The following is a 26,648-nucleotide window of genomic DNA, read 5'->3' as shown; positions in this document are numbered from 1 at the left end:
GAATGTGACGGAGACACCCACTTCCTGAGAGAGAGAGAGAGAGAGAGAGAGAGAGAGAGAGAGAGAGAGAGAGAGAGAGAGAGAGAGAGAGAGAGAGAGAGAGAGAGAGAGAGAGAGAGAGAGAGAGAGAGAGAGAGAGAGAGAGAGAGAGAGAGAGAGAGAGAGAGAGAGAGAGAGAGAGAGAGAGAGAGAGAGAGAGAGAGAGAGAATAAAGCTTTGACAGTGACACCTGATGGACACACACACAAATGGCACTTCACAAGAGATAGATGCACATTTCTGACTGATTAATATGGTAAATATTTTGCATTTTACATTTTGATAATCGTCTAAACATTAAAATGGAAACTAATTTAAGACTCAAACGATAATTTACACACTTGTTTACTTATTAGAATATTACGTCAAACACAATATCATTAAATATAAGTGAATTGACTGAATTCTCATTCATAAACCTCACCATCTGTTGAGTTTTCCAGCGTATCTTTGTTTGAATGACTCTTTTACTGCTTCAGTGAATCTGGTCTCCACAGGGACACACATGAAACACATCAGATAAAACCTGCTGGAACCACAAACCGCGAAAGAGTGACACAAAACTGAAACTGAAGTGTGGAAGTCTGGAGGAGTGAAGCGGCTCCCTCTAGTGTTCAGATGATGTTCAGCACCATGGAGAGCAGCCGATCACGTGACTAAGATTCATTTGGGCTCAGCAGGAGTGCGCATCGAGGGTGCATAGCAGCCGCAAAGGGGGCGCTCACGAGCACCCTTCTTTAAGCGTAAATGACGAATGGGACACCCTACGGTCTTGTGGACTTAACGGACACGCGCACGCAGCGGCCATTGTAAGTCCACAAGACCGAAAGTGCACATGAAGTCTGCCATTTGGGACAGGGCCTGTCCTGATGATCTCCTGTTCTCATAGACATGAAATTACACTTCGGAAACATCTTATAACACTGAATAATGGTCCACTTTATTGTTATAATAAACAATTATCTTTAGTCATACACAAATGCACACATTTTAAGTATATTAAGCAAGTTACATCACATGAGCAGGAACAATAGTTGTTGAGCAAATAACAAATGGGTGAGATCTAACATGTGTCTGCTGTAATCATTAACTCATAACTGCATATAATGACTCTGATCCTGATCAACACTGAAGATGAACATCAGCAGGACCATCTGTGTCATTCAGTACAGGATGATGGAGCGTGAACTTCTGCACTGTTAAATGTTAGCGTAAACTGTATTAGCATCAGATGGGTTTGTGGGTAATTGTGGAGTGGCATAAACAGTGTTAGAAAAATCAGAGGGGTTTGTGGGTAATTGTAGAGTAGCATAAACAGTTTTAGATGAATCAGAGGGGTTTGTGGGTAATTGTGGAGTAGCATAAACAGTGCTAATGTCAGAGGGGTTTGTGGGTAACTGATTATTGTGCTGTTTATGCCACTCCACAGCAGGGTTTATGGGTAATTGGGCAGTATTATAAACAGTGTTACAAGAATCAGAGGGTTTTATGGGTAACTGGCTGGTTTTGCAGTCAGTGTGAAGTCTGGTGTCTTTAATCTCCTCATACAGCGTTTGATGAACCTGAGAATGAGAAATTGTTCACAGCTTTTGATTAAAGTCATTCATTCAAACACACTCTTATCAACAATGTGACTTTACAAACCACTTCACTGTTTTCTGTTCCAGGTTCAGATACTTCAGAGGCTGAATCAGGGTCTGTAAAAAATAAATATACTACATTAAATATAGTAATAATGATAATAATAATAATTCACAATAATAATATGTAATGTTTCAGTGACACTCAAGATATCAGACTTGCACGTGTTTCTCAGTGCACTGACTAGTTGTGACCAGCAGGGGGAAGCAACATCTTTCTATTCACACATTTCACAGACAACAATGTAAATCACTGACAAACTGCAAACATTATCAGAGGCTGATCTCCAACTCGGTGGACCCACAGCTGATCTTGGCAAGAGCAACTGGCGTTCTAAAGCCTGCGCCCTTAAATCTGTCTAATGCAGCGCTGCCTGTTTCTGAGGCTGTGCCGTTCTCCTCAGTGCTGCCTGTTATACCTGTGGCCATTTGTGTTTGGGCCCATGAGTCCGCTCCAGAGCCCACTCCTGCCCCCTGTCTGCCCTGGTGTGACTACAGAGATTGTCCCTAAGCTTCCTGTCTGCCCTGACATGACCGCAGTTGTTTCTGAACTGCCTGTCTGCACTGATGTGACCACGAAGGTCACCCCTGAACATCCTGTTCTCCTGGACAGGACCACGGAGATCACTCTTGAACTGCCTGCCAGCCCTGCTTTGGCCAAGGAGGAAGATTTTGAATCCCCCACCTGTCTCTGTTTGGCCTCTGGGGCCATCACTAACCTCTCTGAGCTCTCTGTTGTAGTTCAGCCAGCCTCGCCAGATCCACAGTGGTGGTCTCCAGACCTTTCTGCACAGTCTTCAGTCCCATCTACACTGCTGTGGTGGTCTTCTGGTCTGCTGTGGAGGTCTTCGGTCCCATCTACGCTGCTGTGGTGGTCTTCTGGTCTGCCGTGGAGGTCTTCGGTCCCATCTACGCTGCTGTGGTGGTCTTCTGGTCTGCAGCGGAGGTCTTCGGTCCCATCTACGCTGCTGTGGTGGTCTTCTGCTCTGTCATGGGGATCTTCAGTCCCATCAGTGCCCGTCCAGCCTGAGTCACACTGGCCGCCTTTCTCGCCTGTGCCGCGTCGCCCTGGCCACCTGCACCGCCCTGGCTTACCAATCTGCCTCAGTCTCCGGTCCTTCTCCACGACATGGGCCAGGCCCTCCATCCTTCCCTCTGTTCCGCCTCCTCTCCACCTCCCTCCTGGTCTCATGTGTCCGTCTGTTAAGGAGCATCTGGAATCTGCTCCTTAAAGGTGGGGCTCTGTCATGATTCCTGTCTTGTGTTGCCCTGATCTTGTGTGGCCTTTTATGTTATTTCCTGTTTTATACATGCATGATTTGTAGTCCTTTGTAGTTTTTCTTGTTGATTAGATCTTTGATTGTTCCCTTGTGTATATATACCCCAGTGTTTCTCATATTCCTGGTCTGGTGTTGTCCTTCCATGGATGTTACGTGTGTGCGCTTGTTGTCAGTTTTGTTTTGCCTTCCTTGCCCGTTTCTGGATTTATCAGCTTTGCCTGGATTTACTTTTAGTATGTCTGTTTGAATAAATGTTTACTGCACTTGGATCCTACTCTCATTACTCTGAAACAGCCACCGTTACAGTTCTCCGATTGTTCAAACTGTCCAGTTTTTAAAATGTTCTAGCACAAATTCTGGGTTATTTGAACATTCAGAGAACGTTCCATTTTATCATTCTTCAAACCACATGAGAATGTTACTTCTGAATATTCTCATAACATTCTGAAACAAGTAGTAACATTTTTAAAAAGTTATATGAATGTCAAACTAAACATTAAAAAAAAAAAAAAAAAAAATCTCCATGAAGGATGAATAAATAGCAATTTTGTTCCAACATTTTAAGAAAATTATTAAAAAACAGATAACTTTGAACAAATGTTCTATTAATGTTACTGGAGGAACGTTTGTTCAGAACTTTGCGAGAACCTTGTCAGGATGTTAGCCAAAGTTCTGAGAACATCATTAGCTATTTTACCTCGAGTCTGACGCTTGTAAAGAGTCACTGTGCATGATACGAATCCAGTGATGATCAGAAGCAGAATCACAGAAACACCAATGATCAGAGACGAGCCTGAGAAAACAGATGAAAACAATGAGAATCGGATTCTCTCTAATGTCTGCAGGCAAATGTATTAAAATGAATGAGAATACCATTCGAGATAGATGGAGGAGCTGATGTGAAACCAGATGCTGATGATGGCTGGGAATTTAGTGAAACAAGTGTAGTTTGGATCGATGATGGTGATGATGAAGTTGACAAGGACGGTGGAAGTGTGTTTTGTTCTTAAAACAGAAAAAGGCATGGCTGTGACAAACAATGTACACTCTTTCAAGCTATAAATACCTTCAAAACCCCATAAAGTTTCCTTTTTGTAAATGGTAAATTTTGCTCATCAAGTTTGATTTTTATAAAACCTTCAGTTTATTGAGAACTCATTTTGATACAGAGGATTATATGAGACTGAAAATGAAAATTACTAGGCAAACATCCTGCCTCACATTTTGATCTTACTACACCTTCAACTATAAATATCATACAATACAACCTGGGATTGTATTCATATTTTTAAATGTCTCTAATAGAACAGACACTCAAAACACACTTCTCCTCCTCCTTTCGTTCATTTGTTGTCTACTTCATGGGGACATTTAGCCATACATGTATACAAACACATCATAAGTTCTACAACTAAATTCACTTGAGCTCTTGTTGTAACTTCAGTTGTTAAACTATTTTTACAAATTAATATTAAATTGCCAAAAAATATTACAGCATTGCTGATGGTCAAGTTCAAAATACATCTGCGTTTCTCACCTGTTATAATGTTCAGATTCACTTCAGTGGAGGAATCTATTCCATAAGGAATATCAACTGCACAGTAGTACGTCCCAGAATCCAGTTCACTCAGATCTCTGATGGTCACAGTAAAAACTGCTGATCTTGTGTCGTCATACAGAGAGAATCTTCCATCATCAACCCATTTATCTTCAATATCAGTCTTGATGAGGTCAGAACATACTCGCCACTGTCTTTTACAAAAATACTTTGCATTTGTTCTATATCCTTTATCATACATGCATTTGATCATGACTTCAGACCCTGAATATCCTGTCACACTGATGGAGCTCACGACACCTACAACAAACCAACATCTTCATACAACACTTTAATACATTTACTATAAGGCTTAAGCATTCAAACTGCTTTCAAAAGTTTCATCAGTTTCTTACCAGGAATCATCATCAGAGTGAAAGTCAAGATGATCTTCATTCTTCTCTCTTATTAAATGATCTTCTCTGTCAGTAGATTCAGTTCTTCTGAAGCTCTCTGGGTGTTTCAGTGTTTCCTGGTAGTGTTTTCGTCATGAATGTGATGAGATGCAGATTTCCACTTCCTTTGTCTTCTGCTGCTGTACGGTATATGACACAGGTACAACTTAAACTGAAACACAGAGAGAGATCATGGAAAAAATGCATCATCATCATCATAAAAACAAACTAGAAGAAAGCATAATACAGAACTGCTGATACATAGAGAGTTTAGATGAAGATGAGCATATTTATCACACCGTGAAACTGTAATCATTAGTCATGAGTTCCTCTTTATTACACTCCCAACTTTTGAATGAAAAATATATATAATAAATATAATATGAAGTAGTAAGTGAACACACTTCTCACTCAGAAGTGAAACTGTAGAACAAAGTTTTTTTTTTTTTTTTTTTTTATTGAACTCTCTGAAATATTTGCAATACTATTTGTTAATATTTAGTTGTATGTCTCTTTGAGTCTGTTTCCTGCTCTGCTTGTCATATAGTCAAAGTGTGGCAGGGCAGTAAAGGGCAAGAATTGACACTAGTGTACAACTAGAACAAAATAGAGCAGACTACGCCACCCCGTTTCTGTGAACGGGGAAATTTATACCCAAAATAGAGCACACAGGTTCGTTACCACTGAACACAAGAGACGTGGATATAAATACAAAAGTGCTTTTATTTCACAATAATAATTAGTTAAAATGTAAAAAAAAAAAAAAAACACTGTTGACCAGACAAAAAGGAAAGAAATAAAGAAAACAAGGCACTTTCAGGCTGAGGCTTACCAGTAGGGCGGCTAGCTGCACAGTGAGTATCCTAAGACACACCTCTCACCCAAATATGCGCCGCACAAATACTCACACTCACACCACACACACTCTAAGTGAGAGAGATGCAATGATCAATGACAAACAACACTCTGTGAGAGAAACACCACCACCACAGGGCCAAGACAGCTAGCTTCCCTCACTGGGGGCCTTCAGCTCCTGAAACAAACAAACAAACAAACAAACAAACAAAAAAAAAAAAAAAAAAAAAAAAAGTCAAAAAAAAATGTAAAAACACAATTAATCCGACACATTCAATTCAACAACTTGCATTAGAATAAGTTTAAACCATAAAGGAGGACAATAAACAATTTACTGGCCACACGGGTCAGACAGGGAGGTATAGATGCTCAACTAGGTTCGTACCAAAGGCTCATGAACCTAGACATGCCATAGAGCAACAAGGGGTTAAAGAAAAGAACAAAACCAGAAAGGAAAAAAATGGAGCAAACAATACAAATGAAAACAGCAAATAATCAGGTTTCAAGTTAAAAACACAAAAACAATTTAATAAAGAACAAAAACTTAAAGCTGAAGGGGCTTTCAGTAATACTCAAATCAAAACATTAAACAAAACAAAAACAAAAACAAAAAAAACACTTAATTTTCCCAGGTACAAGATATTAGATATTTTTCCATGCCGGAAGAGCGCAGATCAAGGGAAACAAAAGAAAAATACACAAAACGAATACACTGCTGGTGGCAATAACCGGTAGGGCTAAACGTGCACCGTTAACGGCACATCTCACTTCAAATGATGGCTCGAACTAGCCACCCTTCACCTAAACCACCAGCATGAGTGTAGAGCAACAAAACAAAAACAGAAAGTAATAAATCAAATACAAATGGTCACACAGTCATCAAAATAGCAGCAGAACAAACAGTGCAGTCTTAACGTTGTCTAAGGAGCATTTGCTCTGCAGTCCACAGTAACGAAGTGCTCACGAGCAATTGCCCCACCAGAAGTAGATTGCTAAACACACGGGTTCAGTTACTCACAGCTTTATCCGTAATCAACGAACGGCAAATATGCAGGCGTTCCATCAGAGCACACACAAACTGAGGTGAAAGACAGCCTGTACCCAACAGCAACGTCGCACCAATCCTGACCATAACCTCACGCAGATCTGCGCGCACACACCCACACACAACAATGATTGTACGATGCGCACCCAGGTGACAAACTACGCCTTAAATACACCCGGGACAGCAGCCAATAGGCTGTCGCACCTGTCATTCAGGTGACAACCACGTTTAATAGGGCGGTACCTAGACTGCCCTACTACAAAAGCATCTCATCCTGTACATCAATTCAGCTGCCTGGACAATGACTGATTAATTATGCAAAATATATTGAGCTGTAAACTTAAGGATGATCCAAGGCACTCGAATAAAGAAACTATTTTAAAAAGCCTTTATTTCATCTTGGCAGAATCTTAAAAACAGGTGACACGTACACAGACTGTACACCTACGCGTTGCGGCTGGTTTCGCCTTCGTCAGGGTGTGAGTAACAGACACATTGAGAGTTCATTTTGAGCAGCAATTAAGCCATTTTGGCAAAGATGGTGATGCCTTCAGTGCAGAGACTGAAGCTTGATGATCAATGGACTTTCCCGCAGGACAGACGTCCCAAAGTATACATCCAAATCTACTAAAGCTTGGTTCAGGGATCAGTTGTAGAATGTTCTTGAGTGGCCTGTACAGTCTTCAGATTGAAATCTCATTGAAAATATTTGGTGGAATTTGTAGAAAGCAGTGGTAACATGGACACCAAAGACTATCAGTGATCTGGAAGCTTTTTCAAGTGAGGAATGGGCCAAGATTGCAGTAGAGAGGTGACAGAAGCTTCTGAGCACTTACAGACAGTGTTTATTGGAGGTTATAAAGAGTAAAAGATTCTGCACAACATTTGACTTTTGGGGGTTGAATAATTTTGTACATGTATGTTTAGAGACAGTTTGATTATTTTCATTTTTCATCAACTTTACATTCTCGGAATCACTCAAATGTGTATTAATAAACTTTGAATAATGGTTTACTGATGCCTTTGATGAATTGTTTACATAAAATTTTGTTCTCAGCAGCAAAATGTCTTGCAGGATAGGGGGGGCTGAATAATTTTGATTGCAACTGTATATGAGCTATATGCCTTATCACCAGGTGGCAATAGTGAAGCTTAAAAATCAAGGAAACTGAAGTAGAAGAAGTGCAGTAGTGACAGCGTGATTTTTTCCCCCAAACCAGTTCAGCGGAAATCCCGCCCTGCAACCACTTTCATTTGCTGAGGTTACAGTGATGGGTTGGTTTAGGGATCAGTGTTTGGTGTAGGCAATCGTTAGTGTGATTGACATGGCCAATGAAATCCTTAGAATAGGCTCCAGAGCGGGATTTCCGCTGAACTGGTTTAGGGAAAAAAAAAAAAAAACACAGCAGGACATCATCAACGATTCCATAGGGAGGGACTCTGATGACATCCTGGATTGCAGATTCATTGTAGGGAGCATAACTAGAGGGTAGAGGGTATAATCTGTATGATTTGTAGTACTGCAGGACACAGTCGGACACACTTGGGTTTATCTGCAGATCGTTGTATCATCTGGTTTATCTGCAGTGGAGTAGATCATTGGATCTTCTGGTTCTTCTGCAGTGGAGTAGATCATTGGATCATCTGGACTTTCTGCTGTTGAGTAGATAGTAGTGGTGGTTTGACTGTTCTTGCACTGAAACTCGCTGATTTCCTGATAATTATGGTCGTTCCAGTCAATGTCCTGCAAAATAACTCATGTTATCTTCCAAACCCTTCCACATTTGAACATCTCAACAGTATTTGTTATCACTAGCAGATATATGTTGAGTTTTGGATACTAGTGAACAGGAAAAAGACGTCCAGAGTCGGCAGCTCCAAACCAATGAGCAACAATCAGTTTTCACCAGCTCTGACATTACAAGAGTTCATGTAAGATCAACATCATCATCATAATCATTATAAACACTCACCTCTGCAGTGATTTCTGCTCTTGTATTTAAAGGCAAAAGCCCAACAGACACTGTCAAAAAATGAGGAGGATTAAAGTATGTAACACTCAAACAGCAAACATCGGAATCTAAAGTTTCTTCATAAACTCAGGGACTGTTTTCATATCACCATTGAGAGAGCTACTGTAAGTAAATGTGTGTGTGTGTGTGTGTGTGTGTATGTGTGTGTGTGTTTTGTCTGACCTTGGTGTGAAAGTCCTGTTTGTGTATCTCTTGGTGGTTTCTTGCTTCTCTTCCTACACCAGACCATCAGTGTCATGAGGAAGATGATCACCATGATGACTAATCCAGCACTGACGTAGATGACAAACCCTGAATGTGGGGCGTGACCTGTAACACACATGTTAAGTCCTTTAAACTGATATATAGATGCATCACATTCAAATATTCAAGAATTAAGAGTCATAAAGAGTGACAGACAGATGAACTGACCTGTATATGGATTCAGTTCTGTTGTACTGAAATATGATGATGAAGTTTTTGAAAAAGGGCTGATGGTTGAAACCTCAGTGGTCTTTTTATCTGATGGATGACGGGAAAGATCAACTTAAAATCAGTCACACTGAATTCAGTTTAAAATACAGATAAACATCTATTTTTTCTGTTGTCTTCTTTCTACATGTATAAATATAATAAATATAATCACTTACCCTGTTTAACCAGCAACAAAATCTCTGAATAGACATCAGAAGTTAAAGTCCTCTTCACAGCACACCAGTATTGTCCTTCATCCTCTGTTCTCAGATCAGTGATGGTGACGGTGAAAACTCTGTTCGTCGTGTCGTCAGTCAGAGAGAATCTCTCGTCTTTAGCTGCAGATCCTGATTCAACCATGATGTTTTTAAATACAATGATGCACTCGCCTTTACAAAAATACTTTGAATTTGATTCATATCTAGATTCATATGAGCATCTGATCTCAACTCTCTCTCCTCTGTGTCCTTTAACTGTATCTGGAGCTCCTACAACAACAGCTGAAACACAAATATCATTATATAGAGCTGTTTGAACAAGAGACATTAGTAGGCCTAAATAACAAAGAAAGATGAGTCTGATGGTCATGTGATAACAGTGGAAAATCAAGAGATCATGTCAAACTGTGTGTAAAAGAGCTCAGAGTCTCAAACTCACCTGTACAGATGCTGGAAAAGAGCAGCAGAACGTCCCACATGATGAACTTTGACAAGAGTTTCTCTTAAATAAAAGACCAAATTCTGTGTGACAAACGTTACTGTCGTTTACTTCTGTAGTGAACAGCATCAGTAACTAAAATTAACACTTCCTTCCGCTTTCTGTCTGTCTAACCACATCAGCTCTACAGGACATCATAAAAGAGCACATTTACTCTGACAAACTGAACATCATTTTTTGCGTTTTAATCCCTTCAAACCTTCACTAGTTCTAAAAGTACAAATAAAAAGTATACAAATAATATTCCATATAATCTTTAAATCTTAATGTAATGAGCAAACTGCTGTTCATAAGAGTTTCATATGGAGTATAAAACATCACAGCACAGGACAGGTCGATATTTCCATGAATGTAAGGATGGTGAGTTTGAAATCTGCTGAAGACTGAACATTCACCTGAGAATGAAGTTATTTATCAAGTAAATGAAGAAGTGTAACTGAAGTGAACAAGGCCATACACCACAGTGAAACTAGTGTCTATAAGAGTCCTTCATCAGCTCACTGTCTCTGTGCAGCTGATTTCAGTCAAACTGAGTTGTTTCAGATGGAGATTTGCTACATAACAGTGACAGGAGTGTGTTGAATCTCGGTGTAGTGTTTTTCATCACCTGTAGAGGGCGAGATGGAGCTCAGCTCTCTGAAATACACAGCAGGGTTGCCAAGTGTGTCGTTTTCACATGGAATTGAGCTACTTTTAAACTTGACGTGGGTTGTTTTTCCCCCCGCAGGTTGAAGGTTTGACATTGCATAAATTATTTGACTGAAATATTTTACCCATTTTATATTCTACCAATGATAAAACAGTATTAGATGATGAGAACATACAGTGTTTTAATGTACTGCATAACATTGACTGTGACATATCTACATTAGGTACAGGAGAGTCATATTTTGAGTGCTGATGTTTGGATCAGGATCATTGGGTTAGTTTTGTTTTTGTTAGTTTGAGACATGAATCACTTCACACAGAAGGTTAAGAAGGTTAAGTTGACTTTTTATATGCTTTAACTGTAAAAGAGGTGTACCAATTACATTAAAAATCACACAATTTTTATTTATTTGTTGTTAGCTGGTTATCTTGTTAGTGAAGCATAATGAACATTATACACTTATAAACTGTGTTTTGTACATAAAAGTAAATAAAAATAAATATCGATTTATTAAAGCAATGTAGATTTTAACAGATTTTGACAGTTTTTTTTTTATTTATGGTTGATCACTGAATATATTACACCCTTATTTCTTGCGTTGTTTTGTGAATGTGTTGTTGTTGCTGTCACGTAGATCAGTTCTGTCCTGCTGTCCTGTGTTGGGTCAGGTGACTTCATATTAGCATAATAATCACAGTCTGTATCTGTCACCTGATTGGTCGAGTGGGTGTGACCGGGGTTTGAATCAGGCTGCTGATTGGTTACTGTGGTGTAAACAGCAGAGACTTCTGGGTGGTTGTTGAGGTGTGATGCAGGCGTCTGATTGGCTGAAGATGTTACCGCGGCGACGTCACTGTTGGGAATCTCTTCATACATGCGGTCAGTCTGAAAAACAGTCAATAATTTACTAGTTTACAAAGATAATACTCTCTGTTCGTTAATAAACAATAATTTCACATGTATTTCTGAACTTCTACAGGTAAAGATTTGAACACCCACCTCTGTATTGTGCTGCACATTTTGCTGAAATAAAGCTGAATGAAAACAGAGAAGGACTAAGTCAATTCATACACTAAAACAGGACTTATATAATAATAATCACAAACAAAGCATTACCTGTCCCACATTTCCTTTTCCTCTTTTTCAGGATGAGGAACGTTCCAGAACACAGAGTCAGAACCAGCAAAACCGAACCCAGACCGCCAGCAACAGAAACCAGCTCTGAACGCATCACTAAACACATGATATTATATGATATATATAAAAAAACACAATACTGATTATGATTATATCTTATAACTGCTATAAATCATTTTTATCATTGTGCTATAAAACATTGTAATATATTGTCATTATATTGTGTAACTGAAGTGAAACTGCAATGGTAAACCTCGATTCTCCAGAAGGAAACACTTCTGTCTATGGTTGATGTCAAACCAAATTAACCACATCAGTGTGTGTCTCAAATGTTCAAAGCAATTTCTGTTCAAAGGAGTGATCATGTGATCAAAGAGTGAGCCGTTGCATCATGGGTAGTGTAGTTTGAACTTACTAGTGGTTTGCTGATGGAGTTGAACTGTAGTATTTCCTGTTGTTGTTCTTGTTGTTTCACTTTCAGTTTGATGAGACACTGACAGAGAAAAACACCAGTGACGTGTGAACGAGCCGCTCATGCAGTAAGATCATGAACACATAAACGAAGCTCCACATTTACATTTTATGTTCATTGTAAAGACACCTAAGAAAGGAGCAAACGCCTGTGGACTGAATCTTCAGCCTCTAACACTGACCTATGATACACATTTATTCTCAAAGGAATCATCTAACATATTTAAATACACTCAAGTACATTTAGATTTAGATATTTAGATTCAATATTCAAGAAATAAGAGTAATATAAAGCAGCAGACTGATGAACTGACCTGATTGTGGATTCAGTTCTGTTGTGCTGAAAGACGACTGTGTTTTTGAAAAAGAGCTGATGGTTGAAACTTCAGTGGTCTTGATATCTGAAAGTGTCACAGGAAAGATCAGCTTAAAACACTGGCATTGAATTTAACTTAAAAATGCATCTAATCTTTCATTTAGGCTCTGTTTTAATCACTCTGTTTCATGTTGTGCCAAAGAAAACCCTTTAATCACAGTAAAATCAATGTAACACACAGCCTGTAATAGCTTATTGTTGTATTTTACACTCAACACACTCGAGTCTAAGCAGACAATCAACAGTACAATATGAGTCAACTTACAAGATGACTTAATGACTAACTGTTCACTCACTCTACATCATTTCTGTTACAGATATCAAAATGAATCACTTACCCTGTTTAACCTTCAGCAAAATCTCTGAATAGACATCAGAAATTAAAGTCCCCCTCTTCACAGCGCACCAGTATTTGCCTTGATCCTCTGTTCTCAGATCAGTGATGGTGACGGTGAAAACTCTGGCCTTCTTGTTGTCAGTCAGAGAGAATCTCTTGTCTTTAGCTGGAGATCCTGATTTAACCATGATGTTTTTATATCCAATGTATTCACACTCACCTTTACAAAAATACTTTGAATTTGATTCATATCCAGATTTATATGGACATCTGATCTCAACTCTCTCTCCTCTGTGTCCTATAAATGTCTTTCGAGCTCCTACAACAACAGCTGAAACACAAATATCATTATATAGAGCTGTTATGAGTGAGTAAGAGACATCAGAATAGTAATTTACAAATATCATTCATATGAGTCTGATGATCATGTGATAACAGAGTAAAATCAAGAGTTCGTGTCAAACTGTGTGTAAAAGAGCTCAGAGTCTCAAACTCACCTGTACAGATGCTGCAAAAGAGCAGCAGAACGTCCCACATGATGAACTTTGACAAGCGTTTCGCTTAAATAAAAGACAAAATTCTGTGTGACAAACGTTACTGTCGTTCTCTTCCGTACTGAGTGAACGACAAGCAGCATCAGCAGCTAAAATGAACATTTCCTTCCCCTTTCGTATCTCTAACCACATCAGCTCTGCAGGACGTCTGTAATGGTTTACCAGTTCACCAAACTATATTAAACAGATAAGCAGTGTTTGACCTGGAGCAGAGAGAGATGGAGGAAGGAATGATCCACTTCATTATAAGATGATAGGAGTGTGTGACATTTAAGCAGTATGTACAATGTGAGTATTTTACACAGCACTCCAGTCTTGTTGGTTTTTGAATGTTGTTGGTGCACTACTGCTGTTTACAGCATATACTTGTTTAGAATTGACCCTTTGCCAAGAGTTTGAGTGACAGGCGATCTAACCAATCATAACGCTGAATCTGCCATTTTGTCCGACAAAGCAGTTAGGGGAGTTAACAGCAGATTAACATAGGTGGACTTGAACTTGTAAAATGGTGTGTACTGACGTATTTCCGCGATTGAAACATTTCTTATGATGTTCAATCATGTTTATTTGATGCTATAATGAACTAGTAAGAAGAGATGATCAGTTCATGAGCCGCTTGAGCTGAGATGCTACAGCGATCTGTCCCGACACATTAAAGAGCCACAAAACGGTATTTATTGTTTAAATTTCCTTAAAAATGACAAAATTTGAAATTTGAGACTTTGTTTCATATCAGAAGTAACCTGCTCTGTCTTGTCTGTCGACACGTCAGTGTCCTCTCTGCTCCGCAATGTATTTTTCACTGTGAGAATATGATGTGTGGCGAGAGATCGGCATGGCTTGTCGGACATAGCAACAGTAACTAAAGGGGGCGGGTCTTTGCGAATGTCAATTATGTACTTCTGTGTTGGCATTTTGGTTTACGCCTCTCTCTTCAATCTGCTGGAAGCAAACACTGTCTCGGTTAATGAACAACTCAGACAGCTGAAGCTAAATGAAGATTTGCTCATGTTAAATACACTGTATAAATGCTTCAACCATGTGATTATTGTATAATTTTAGGAATAGTACAACATTTGATGTATCTATTCACTTCCTGTGTTTATTGTCATAAGTAGGAAGAGGCCTTTTCTTTAAAAAAAAAAAAAAAAAAAAAATTAAAGACTAGATTATCATCTTTTCACACTCTTTTCACTGACTGAAAGCTGTAAGTACAGAGCGCCGCACATGGGGTGGGGGGGAGTAAATAGTGCGCTCGATTTACTAATTTGTTCCTCGATTTGCTAACGGCAGCTCACACTACAGGACTGTAACCTGAATCACTGTGGTGCTCACAATACACAACAAGGTTTTTTGTCATTTGTTATCATCTTGTCATAGCAGCACACATAACAATACAACACTACAAGATCTTTTGCCAAGCTTCAACAATTTATTTAAGTTTTAAAAATATACTTCTTGTTTATTAGTATAAAAAAATAATGATCAAATTGTCTCCTTGCATTACGTACATTAAGGTGCATGATATCATTACAGCAGTTCAACATTGTTGTTTTGTCGCTCACACTACAAGAACACAGCGATAATATGCAGTGGAGGAGGCCTGGGAACGGAAAAGGTTGAGGTACGCTGAACTTGCAACCGATGCGCAACAACAAGGCTGGAACGTGAAGGTACGCCCAGTGGAAGTAGGATGCAGAGGGTTTGTAGCCACCTCAACGTCCAGGCTACTCAGGGAGATGGGAGTGCGAGGAAAGGCCCATCGGCAGGCAGTCAAAGACCTCTCCGCGGCTGCGGAAAAGGGAAGCCAGTGGCTATGGGTGAAGAGAAAAGACTCTGCTTGGGTCTTCAAATGAGTTGATGGCAAATAGGGAGTAAACCTGGGACGCTGGGATTCACTGCTGAACCCTCTGGAGGTGTCGTGGGCCTATCAGCGAAACACCAAGGAAGGAGGGCGCCCACTTGACTACCCAAAGGGTGCCCTCACTCAACTGATCATCCTACGGAGTCTCATCGGAGCCTTAAGTATGCATTAAGGGATGCATTCCTGACGACAGTGCCATCACTCAATGGACCATCCCACGGAGTCTCATCGGTGCCTCAAGTATGCATTAAGGGATACCAACATCAAGTCCTATATAACAGGTCAAACAGGTTTGAAAATATGGCACCGTCTGTGACTGCTCGAGACAGGCTCAGATCATTTCACTGACCTGATTATACTTGACAATCTTCGCTGACCACAATGAGCACCGATTTGCCCGCGATCAGGGGGTTTTGTCGCAGACCTTGGAAATCTGTCCACGACAGCAAAATCCAGCCAAAAATCCTGTAGTGTGAGCTTGCCTTAAGTGGTCTGCACGATTTACTAATTCATTGCCTCAATTTATTAAGTGTGCGAATGATTTAGCCTACTATTTTTTTTCCTTTATGTCATCTGTGGGGCTCCGTATGAAAGCAATAAATCTATACGAACTTTTTGGACTCCTGGTTAACGACAGTCACTATACATCATACTTGTCCTGTTGTCAGGAAATATGTAAACAAGAACAGCTTTACTGGACATTAGGTGATATATTCATATTAAAATACAAATTACTTTTTTTCTGCTTTTTGTGGCCTAAAATGACTGAATTTGCTGTGGCTTTTCAAATTTGTGGTGATATTTGCAGCATGTCTTGTGGTTTTGCAGTGAAAATACACCACAGACAACATTCTTGTAACATTGTTACTTTTCTGACTTCAAGAACCATGGCAGGCCTCCAGACTATTCGAGGGCACCAGTAATGGTAAAATGTGCAGCAATTAAGAAAAAGAAGAAAAAAAGATCCTCAGAAAATTGCAGAGTCTGCTTGATTTTGCGATAAATTCATAGAATCACAAAATCCTGGAGAGACTGTCTAGATTGCTCATTTTAGGTAATATATTTTTCGATTACTTTTGACCTATTTTTTTTATTTTTTTATTATTTTTTTTTTTTTATAGGATACTCTTGTACCACACTGATATACAAATCAATATAAAAAAGCAAAAGAAAACATTCCATCCATTCTTTGTTTTCAACAACATGCAGACTGGGGTTTGTGATGGAACTGCCATGGGTTCATAAGTTTAATGAAAAGCTATTAAGTCATAAAAATAAATAAATAAATAACAAAAAAATATTACACATATATATTTGCTTACCTGCATGACCATTAACCGGCATCTTAATTTTATTTTTGATTTAACTTATCTCAGGGGGTATTTCAAGTAAATATTTGGTCAAAAACAGGTTCAGCTGACAAAAAAAGCCCCTGCATTGCATGGAAATATGAAACACAGTGAATTTGTACATTTTAATGTGTTTGAAAGACAAAAGCCTTCCAAAGACAGTAATATATGGTTAAATGACTCACTGAGTGATCATTAAAATAATATTAAATATTATTAGTGTTCATTGGGAGTTGATTAGAAATGCAATGTTGCAATGTTTTGAGAACACACTAGGGTTTTCTAAGTGTTTAGTAAATCCAGAGATCAGAAGCTGTTTTCCTCAGTTTTCAGTGATATGCACTTGAATAGTGGCTGGTCTACAACAAAGATTGTATCCAATTTGATAATCACTAGACATTGAAACATAGTTAAGTAGTTCTTGGTGTATATGGTCGACATTAGATTTGAAAAACTAAGAAAAGAGATACCAAGGGAAAGAGAGAACAAATTATAGAGTATGTGTTTTCACAGGTGCCACAATGTCAATATTTGAGAAAACTGTCATTGTAAAAATGTACCAAATCTGATGTAGAAGAATTAAAACAACACTGAGTTACAGAGTGATCAATCATTCCATACACAACATTAAATTCTACATTTTTAATATTATGAAATGAAACACTGCGTTGTGATTTAACTTTGGCTATAAGGGAAGAGAAACATTAAAAATACAGGCTAGCGATCTGAAATAGGAGATTCAGTGTTTTGCAAATGTTTTGTGGATGTGTTGCTGTTACGTAGATCATTTCTGTCCTGTGCTGCTTCAAGCAACTTCATATTGGCATAATAATCACAGTCTGTATCTGTCACCTGATTGGTCGAGTGGGTGTGACTGGGGTTTGAATCAGGCTGCTGATTGGTTACTTTGACGTAAACTGTAGAAACTTTCGGCTGGTTGTTGAGGTGTGATGCAGGCGTCTGATTGGATAAAAATGATACTGTTTGTAATCTCTTCATTCCCGTTGGAGAAAACCTCTAGGGACTGAACCTTCAATCTTCAACACAGAAGTAGGTTTCAGAGCCTGCATGTACAGTAAAGACATTCACCTTTAACACACATTTGATCTCAAAGGGAATCATCTAACACGTATAGAAATATTCAAGTACAGTTAGATGCACAATATACAAGAAAGAAGAATGATACAGAGCAGCAGACAGATGAACTGACCTGCTGAGACGTGATGATCTGTGGGTTTCATATCGGTGGGTTGTGGATTCAGATCTGCTGTACTGAAATGTGATGGTGTTTTAGGGAAAGGGCTGATGGCTGAAACCTCAGTGGTCCTTGATTCTGATGGATGACAGGAAAGATCAACTTAAAGTCAGTGACACTGAATTCAATTTAAAATACATTAATATTCATTTGTTCTGTTGTCTTCTAACTCCACTTCTAATAAATATAATCACTGACCACGTTTGACCAGCAACAAAATCTCTGAATAGACATCAGTTAAAGACAAATCAGTTAAAGTCCTCTTCACAGCACACCGGTATTGTCCTGCATCCTCTGTTCTCAGATCAGTGATGGTGACGGTGAAAACTCTGTTCGTCGTGTCGTCAGTCAGAGAGAATCTCTCGTCTTTAGCTGGAGATCCTGATTCAACCATGATGTTTTTAAATCCAATGTATTCACACTCACCTTTACAAAAATACTTTGAATTTGATTCATATCCAGATTCATATGAGCATCTGATCTCAACTCTCTCTCCTCTGTGTCCTGTAACTGTATCTGGAGCTCCTACAACAACAGCTGAAACACAAATATCATTATATAGAGCTGTTTGAACAAGAGACATTAGTAGGGCTAAATAACAAAGAAAGATGAGTTTGGTGATCATGCTATAGCAGAGGAAAATCAGGAGATCATGTCAAACTGTGTGTAAAAGAGCTCAGAGTCTCAAACTCACCTGTACAGATGCTGGAAAAGAGCAGAACGTCCCACATGATGAACTTTGACAAGAGTTTCTCTTAAATAAAAGACCAAATTCTGTGTGACAAACGTTACTGTCGTTCTCTTCCGTACTGAGTGAACAATGTGGCATCAACAACTGATGTTAACATTTCCTTCCCCTTCTGTAACTTTAACCACATCAGCTCTATAGAGGTGTAAAAAAGGGTAGTCCGAGATACATGCCGTAACCACCACCACAGCTGTTAAATAAACACTAATTATTCATTTATTTGGTCATCTTTAACAGTTATTATTTTTCCTGTTGGATTTTAATATTCTTCCAATACTTGGTATTGTGTCCATCTCCTCTTCATCTGTCAGTGCTGGTGTTTTGCGAGCCTCTGCCTTCTCGCTGTTGCCTGAGTAGAAGTTAAATGTTAATTTCATTACCCTAATTAAGAAATATAACAGGTTGGATTAGAGAACATTTAATTATGTGAAAAGAGCATTAGACCATGTGGAAAAAGTTAAAAGTTGCTGCACATTGAAATAGATACTGAATGACATTTATTTAATATGTCAAATGTTTGTAATGTCATGTAGCCTACACCAATGAATCTTTTATGCTTAAAGCTTTACCTGATTGAATTATACTTAATAACTTAATAATATAATAAGTTAATCATAATATTGGAGCTCCATTGATCATGTCTTTTCATAGTCGTGGTGCACATGTTTAACTCAGAGTAATCTACTCAGAGTTGACTGAACTAACTCAGTTCAGCTGTTCTGGTCTCATCATGCAATGCATGATGGGAGTCATGGATGAATTTTGATTGGTGGCACCCAGAATGCACTGCAACATGCTTTATTATCCTCACCACTGTTGAGATTCGCAGGCTGATTCTTGATGTCTGTGTCTCGAAATGAAAGAGGTTTTTTTTTTTTTTTTTTGAGATCAGAACAACTTTTAAGCAAGTTTGCTCTTTCTTCATCGGTGGATGACTTGTGTTCATTTTGACACATTCAGTGTGTTATTGATTTTAACACAGTAAATGTGTCAGGAAGGTGATCTGATGTTAACAAGCAGAATCAAAGGAGAAAATCAAAATTAAGTCACCATCATGGAGATCAGTGTTTGCTTTAGTTGGGCTCTTCACCCTTGACTTTTTAATTTTAGATTTTGTTTGACTGCTGTAACTGCGTTATAACAGCCAGACAAGCAAAGAGAAAAGATGATCAGGTGGTGTTGGTTATGTTTTCACATGATCGTTATTTGATCTGAATCACTGAACTCATTCAGAGCCCAATCTCTGAGTTAGATTTACATTATTGATTACAGCAGCACTGTGATTCTACAGCAGAAGATCAACTTTTTCAATATAATCCAAAGGATTTCTTAAAAGTTGTTCTGAAAAAACTTGTGATTTTCTCCTTTGATTCTGCTTGTTAACAGCAGATTACCTTCCTGACACATTCACTGTGTTAAAATCATTGACTCAGTGAATGTGTCAGAATTAACACAATAAGTGTTGTCCCTAAACTCACACACTGATGTGTAAGAACATTTTGAGTAGTTAACACATCCTTTCTAAGAGTGTGTATTGCATTCATTTTAACTAGTCAAAAATAGCACATCTATGACACAAATATTTTATCACATTGCCTGTGTTAAGAAGAATAACACACTGGTTGAGTTAAAAGTAACACAAAATGTGTTGTCCTCAACTAGACACACAGGTGTGTTAAGATATAACACAGGTTGCCTTGTTTTTAACACAACTTGTGTTATATCTTAAGACATCCACCGATGAAGAAAGAGGCGCGAACTTGCTTAACGGCTTACGGAGTGATGTAGCAGCAATGTGATTGGATGATAGTTACACAGTGGACACAGTGTTGTTTCTCTCTCTCTCTCTCTCTCTCTCTCTCTCTCTCTCTCTCTCTCTCTCTCTCTCTCTCTTTCTTTTACACATGATCAACACTAAATGTGTCAAAATAGCCATAACACAAAAAAATGTGTTATTAATGAACACATCCTTTTTGAGAGTAAAAATTGCTTTTACTGTATTGCATTCATTTTAACTGGTCAAAAATAGCACATCTATGACACAAATTGTGTGAGTTATGACACATTAGTGTGTTACATATTTTAAACACATTGCCTGTGTTAAGAAGAATAACACACTGGTTGAGTTAAAAGTAACACAAAATGTGTTGTCCTTAACTAGACACACGGGTGTGTAAGATATAACACAGGTTGTGTTGTTTTTAACACATCTGTTTTAAGAGTAGGTACAAGAATACAAGGTGAGCTCCACGGGCTGGAGCTGATCCAGCAAATACTTTACCTCCTCTTTCATTATTTCCCGTTTTACAGGATTTACACGATAGGGATGTTGACGTATGGGAGCTGATCCCTCAATTTCAATATCGTGCACTATTGCAGTAGTCTGAGAGGGAGTATCTGCAAATAAAGAAGGATATTCTTTAATTAACAACATAATATCTTGACGCTGCTGATCAGGAAGATAAGACAACATTTGTTCAATGTTTAACAGAATTTCTGAATTTTTCAGCCTTGTAGTTCGTTCAAAACTGTTGACTGCATCGTCTTTTTTGACGCGACCAATGGGTGTTACTACAGCAACAGACGGGACATCCTCAGCAGCACTAGCTCTTTTTTAGTAAGGCTTCAGCATATTCACATGGCAGACCTGTGCTTTTCTTCGGCAATCTGTAGTACGCACAACATAGTCAGTTTCACTAGGCTGACTTTCAATTTCATATGGACCACCAAAATTCGCCTGCATTGTCAAACCCTGGACTGGAAGAAAGGCCAACACCAAGTCTCCAGGCTGAAAGTTTCATTTGACACTTGAGATTTCATTTTGTTTCTTACATAATCCAGAACAGGCATGGGGGAAACAGATTCATTGAGTAACTGTTTGCGTAACATTCCGTGAACAGTGAACAGTATGCCCGAACACCAGGTCAGCAGGAGCAAATCCTAAGGATTCTTGTGTGGTTTCACGAATTGCAAACATCAGCACAGGTAGTCCCTCATCCCATTCTTTTCCTGTTTCCACACAGAATTTACGCACTAGTGTTTTCAATGTCTGATGGAAACGCTCTATCGCTCCCTAGCTTTGGGGGTGATAGGCGCTAGACAGTATATGTTTCACGTTCAATTCACGAGTAACTTGGGTGAATATTTTCGATGTAAAATTTGATCCTTGATCGGTTTGGATCACTTTTGGCAGCCCAAACACATAGCAAAACTTAACCAATTCTTGGAACACCTTTTTCGTTTTAATTGTGCGCAACGGAATCGCCTCCGGATAGCGAGTCGCAGCACACATCATGGTGAGAATGTATTGATGCCTGGCTTTTGACTTTGGGAGTGGGCCAACACAGTCTAAAATAATACGCTCAAAAGGTTCTCCCAATACAAGTATTGGATGTAAAGGAGCAGGTGGTATTGTCTGATTGGGCTTACCGGTCAGTTGGCATACATGACACGAACGGCAGTAAGCGGAGACATCGGACTTCATCCCCGGCCAAAAGAAGTAGCGGAGCACTCGCTCGTATGTTTTCCTAATGCCCACATGACTAGACAGGACATGATCATGAGCAAGTTTAAGTGTTTGTGCGCGGTACGCTGAGGGAACTACAACTTGACAAAAGGTGTCATCCTTTTTCCACCTACGCATAAGCACTTCGTTATCCCAATAAAATGCAACTCCAGACTCGGGAAGACTATCCTTGTCAATTCCAGCTGCAACACATGCACTCAGTGAAGGATCAGATTCTTGCAACATGGCCAATTGCTTTCTTCCGACCTGGAGTGACTTATGAACACCTACAGGTAATGTTAGCTCAGGCTGAACGATAATTTTAGCTTCTACTCTTTCACTTACAAAATCTGACAGGTCAACAACATCCTGGAGCTTACAAGCTTGAGTGTGCGTTACTGCACAAACTGGAAATGCACAAGGAGACTGTTCAGCTTTTTCTGTCAATTCACCCAACACCTCAGGGGTGTCCACAATGACAGGCTGCAAAAAAACCTTACCTCCAGCTAAATCATTGCCCGGTATGAGGTCCACCCCCTCCACTGGAAGCTGAGATCGCACGCCCACCTGCACACATCCTGAAACAAGTTCAGATTTTAAACACACAGTATATAAGGGAACCTTAATACAGCCGAGTTCCACACCTCGGAGCAACACATTAGCTCCCGTATATAATTCATTAGATAGCGGCAGCACTGTACTCAACATAAGTGTCTGAGCGGATCCTGTATCACGGAGCATAGTTATTGGCTTAAAACCTGAATCAACAGATAACGCTACTGATCCAGTTAACAGAAAAGGTTCATACATATCGACAACTTAGTCGACTCAGCATGCATATTTGAGACGGATTTTACAAAAGCAACACCTTTAGACTTAGCCTGGTTTTTCTTTTTCCATGCTTCATAATCCGCAATGAGATGACCCGAATCAAGACAGTAAAAACACACTCTTTTTTGTGCTGCTTGAACTGGTGGAGGTCGATGGCCTCCCTGTGCTCTTCTGCATACAGCTTTAACAGCATCAGCAACATCTTTCCCCTGCACTGCAGCAAACAAGCCCGCAACTTTCTCGTGCCGAACAACATGGGGGAAAACCCAAATAACAAAAAGATACTTGCTGCTCGTTCAAATGAATAACAAGATTATCAGAAAGACAACCCTTAAAATCTTCTGACAACATCAATTCATGGAGTTGCTGGAACGTGTTCACTTTGCATGCAGTTCACCACTTATCAAACAAAGCCTGTTTTTCCCTTGAAAATTCAACAAATGTTTGTGCGACTGCTTTCTTATGATTTCAGAATTTTTGTCTGTAATCCTCGAGGACTAGCTCATATGCACGCAACACAGCCGCTTTTACATCATAATCTAAACTGGTATCAACAGGCAGGGATGCATATACCTCTTGAACCTTTCCAACACTGTAAAAGAAGAGCCCACATTTCTTTTGGCCACCGAAGGGCCACTGCTACCCGTTCAAATGCAATAAAGTAGGAGTCTACTTCAGCCTCTCTAAAAAGGTGGTACTAATTTAACATGATTCCCTACATCAAAAACGGGAACTGCATATGAATCTGCCACAGGGGCTGCAGGACTTGAAGTGACAGGCGCCCCAGAAAGCGAAAGAAGGTAACCCCGGAGATTGCATAAGTGTATGCTCACCAATATCAATGCCCCGTTTTTTTCATCTCCATCTCCATTTCTAACTCTCTTAAACGTAGCAGTTTATTTTGATGCTCTTGCCGCCTTACTTTCTAACTCCAACTATTTCAATCGAACCGCTAAAGTTGGATCAGGAGGTACAAAGAGAGGACTGAAAGGCTGCGCAATTTGGGAAGGTTATTCTTCTACACCTTACGCAACCCCTCCTTCCTCTGAATCACTTGTAACAGTTCCCTCGGGCAATATCTGATTTTCTACTAATTTTCGATGCAACATGGCCTTAATTTCCTTTTTAGTAGCATGACGTGAAACAGATATTTTAAAGAAATCAGCTATTTTGATCACATCATCTTTTCTTACAGCGATTAAACTCCTCCGTAGAACGGGACAGCGTAAACGCAGTCAAATCAAACTCAATTCTCTATAGAGTACCTCAGAGATGACGTGTTTTTGTAGGCCAACCCAGAAGTTAGCGGCGCACGGGTTCCCTCGATCGAAAGCCTATGCATTTTTCCCATAGACTTTTGGAAAATCGCAAAAAATAAGCTCTGTGTTTAACAAAGGGTTATGACACTTACACGTTTTGTCTATCAAGATAATCTTTACAAGTTAACACAACATTTATACATTTTGAAGCCTAAATAAAGTGGTCAGATATAAAAAGCTAACAGTAGGCTATAAACGGAGTACAGCACACCATGGTCGTGGATCAATGTCACCACCACCAAGCTTCCTCAAACTTTATTTAAAAAACAACTTTTTTTAAAAACATGCTTGCTGATTATGATCTGCGCTGTGTATGAATACTTTTCCACTTTTTCATGAGAAATGCTGTCCAAATGTCCTGTTTGTCATGATGACATCTAAAGTCCCCGCCAAAGGAAATAGTCCCTTTTAGCAACTTGTTAGCATCCGCCGTTTTTAAGACACAACAAAGGTTTACAACAAAGCGGGTTATAACTGGTGTGTTTTATGTTATAGATCAAAACATGAAAATATTTAGAGGCTTTGTTAACCACAGACCTTTTTTCAGACGATTTAGCAAAAACCCATTCAAAAAACCCATTGACTTTAGTGCGATGGAACCGGAAGTCCTAAAATGCTAACTCGCTTCCGGGTTTTCATCAGACCCCGTGTGTGCGCATGTGCGCATGTACACATGTGTCTGTGTTATTGTGTACAAAGTGTAAATAATTACTCAATATTTCTGGTTGGCTGCTCTAGCTCAGGGGTGTAGAGAGGTTTGTGGAAATAGTGTGGGCTTGAGAATGACACTTCATTTGAGCTCTTATTGTATCTGCAGTTCAGTCAGGACCACTTTGGCAATGAAACATATTTATTGTTATTAATATACAACATTTGGTTTGGTGGTATGGTTCCGTATGGGGATTCAGCTTTACAATAACAAAGATTAGCTGGGCCTGTTCAAATAGTCAAGAAATAAGAGTCATAAAGAGCGGCAGACAGATGAACTGACCTGTTGAGATGTGATGATATGTTTGATTCATACTGGTGATTGTGGATTCAGTTCTGTTGTACTGAAATATGATGATAATGTGTTTGAAAAAGGGCTGATGGTTGAAACTTCAGTGGTCTTTTTATCTGATGGATGACAGGAAAGATCAACACTGAATTCAAAATACAGATAAACATCTATTTGTTCAATTGTCTTCTAGCTACACTGATAAATATAATAAATATAATCACTAACCCTGTTTAACCAGCAACAAAATCTCTGAATAGCCATCATAAATCATCCTCTCCACAGCACACCAGTATTGTCCTTCATCCTCTGTTCTCAGATCAGTGATGGTGACGGTGAAAACTCTGTTCGTCGTGTCGTCAGTCAGAGAGAATCTCTCGTCTTTAGCTGGAGATCCTGATTTAACCATGATGTTTTCATTTCCAATCGTACACTCCCCTTTACAAAAATACTTTGAATTTGATTCATATCCAGATTCATATGAGCATCTGATCTCAACTCTCTCTCCTCTGTGTCCTGTAACTGTATCTGGAGCTCCTACAACAACAGCTGAAACACAAATATCATTATATAGAGCTGTTTGAACAAGAGACATTAGCAGGCCTAAATAACAAATAAAGATGAGTCTGATGATCATGTGATAACAGTGGAAAATCAAGAGATCATGTCAAACTGTGTAAAAGAGCTCAGAGTCTCAAACTCACCTGTACAGATGCTGGAAAAGAGCAGCAGAACGTCCCACATGATGAACTTTGACAAGAGTTTCACTAAAATAAAACACCAAATTCTGTGTGACAAACGTTAGTCGTTCTCTTTCGTACTGAGTGAACGACAAACAGCATCAGCAACTAAAATCAACATTTCCTTCCACTTCCTGTATCTCTAACCACATCAGCTCTACAGGACATCATAAAAGAGCACATTTACTCTGACAAACTGCACATGCTTTTTTGAGTTTTAATCCCTTTTAACCTTCACTAGTTCTAAAAGCACAAATAATATTCCATATAATCTTTAAATCTTAATGTAATGAGCAAACTGCTGTTCATAAGAGTTTCATATGGAGTATAAAACATCACAGCACAGGACAGGTCAATATTTCCATGAATGTAAGGATGGTGAGTTTGAAATCTGCTGAAGACTGAACATTCACCTGAGAATGAAGTTATTTATCAAGTAAATGAAGAAGTGTAATTGAAGTG

At 39.1% G+C, this 26,648-nt stretch overlaps 1 protein-coding gene across 3 annotated transcripts; it reads right to left on the bottom strand.

Annotated features, from left to right (window-relative positions):
* Nucleotides 1-7,227: 7,227 nt before the first annotated feature.
* Nucleotides 7,228-26,295, bottom strand: LOC127508595 (CMRF35-like molecule 8). Of its 3 annotated transcripts, XM_051886708.1 has the most exons (7): nt 26,151-26,295; nt 18,473-18,583; nt 9,514-9,726; nt 9,296-9,385; nt 9,047-9,193; nt 8,825-8,874; nt 7,228-8,595 (listed from the first exon to the last, which is right to left on the bottom strand). In XM_051886708.1, the coding sequence occupies exons 1-7, from the start codon at nt 26,188-26,190 to the stop codon at nt 8,401-8,403; spliced, it is 846 nt and encodes a 281-aa protein (XP_051742668.1). In that variant the 5' UTR covers nt 26,191-26,295; the 3' UTR covers nt 7,228-8,400. The 3 variants fall into 3 exon arrangements, with proteins under 3 accessions (XP_051742668.1, XP_051742660.1, XP_051742676.1); XM_051886700.1 differs by lacking the exons at nt 18,473-18,583; nt 26,151-26,295 and adding an exon at nt 13,522-13,691 and having other exon boundaries at nt 9,514-9,837; XM_051886716.1 differs by lacking the exons at nt 18,473-18,583; nt 26,151-26,295 and adding an exon at nt 9,995-10,217 and having other exon boundaries at nt 9,514-9,837.
* Nucleotides 26,296-26,648: the final 353 nt, after the last annotated feature.

This window comes from Ctenopharyngodon idella, chromosome 1, assembly GCF_019924925.1.
Source record: "Ctenopharyngodon idella isolate HZGC_01 chromosome 1, HZGC01, whole genome shotgun sequence".
Lineage (NCBI taxonomy): Eukaryota > Metazoa > Chordata > Actinopteri > Cypriniformes > Xenocyprididae > Ctenopharyngodon > Ctenopharyngodon idella.
This window is presented reverse-complemented; position numbering and strand designations above follow the sequence as displayed.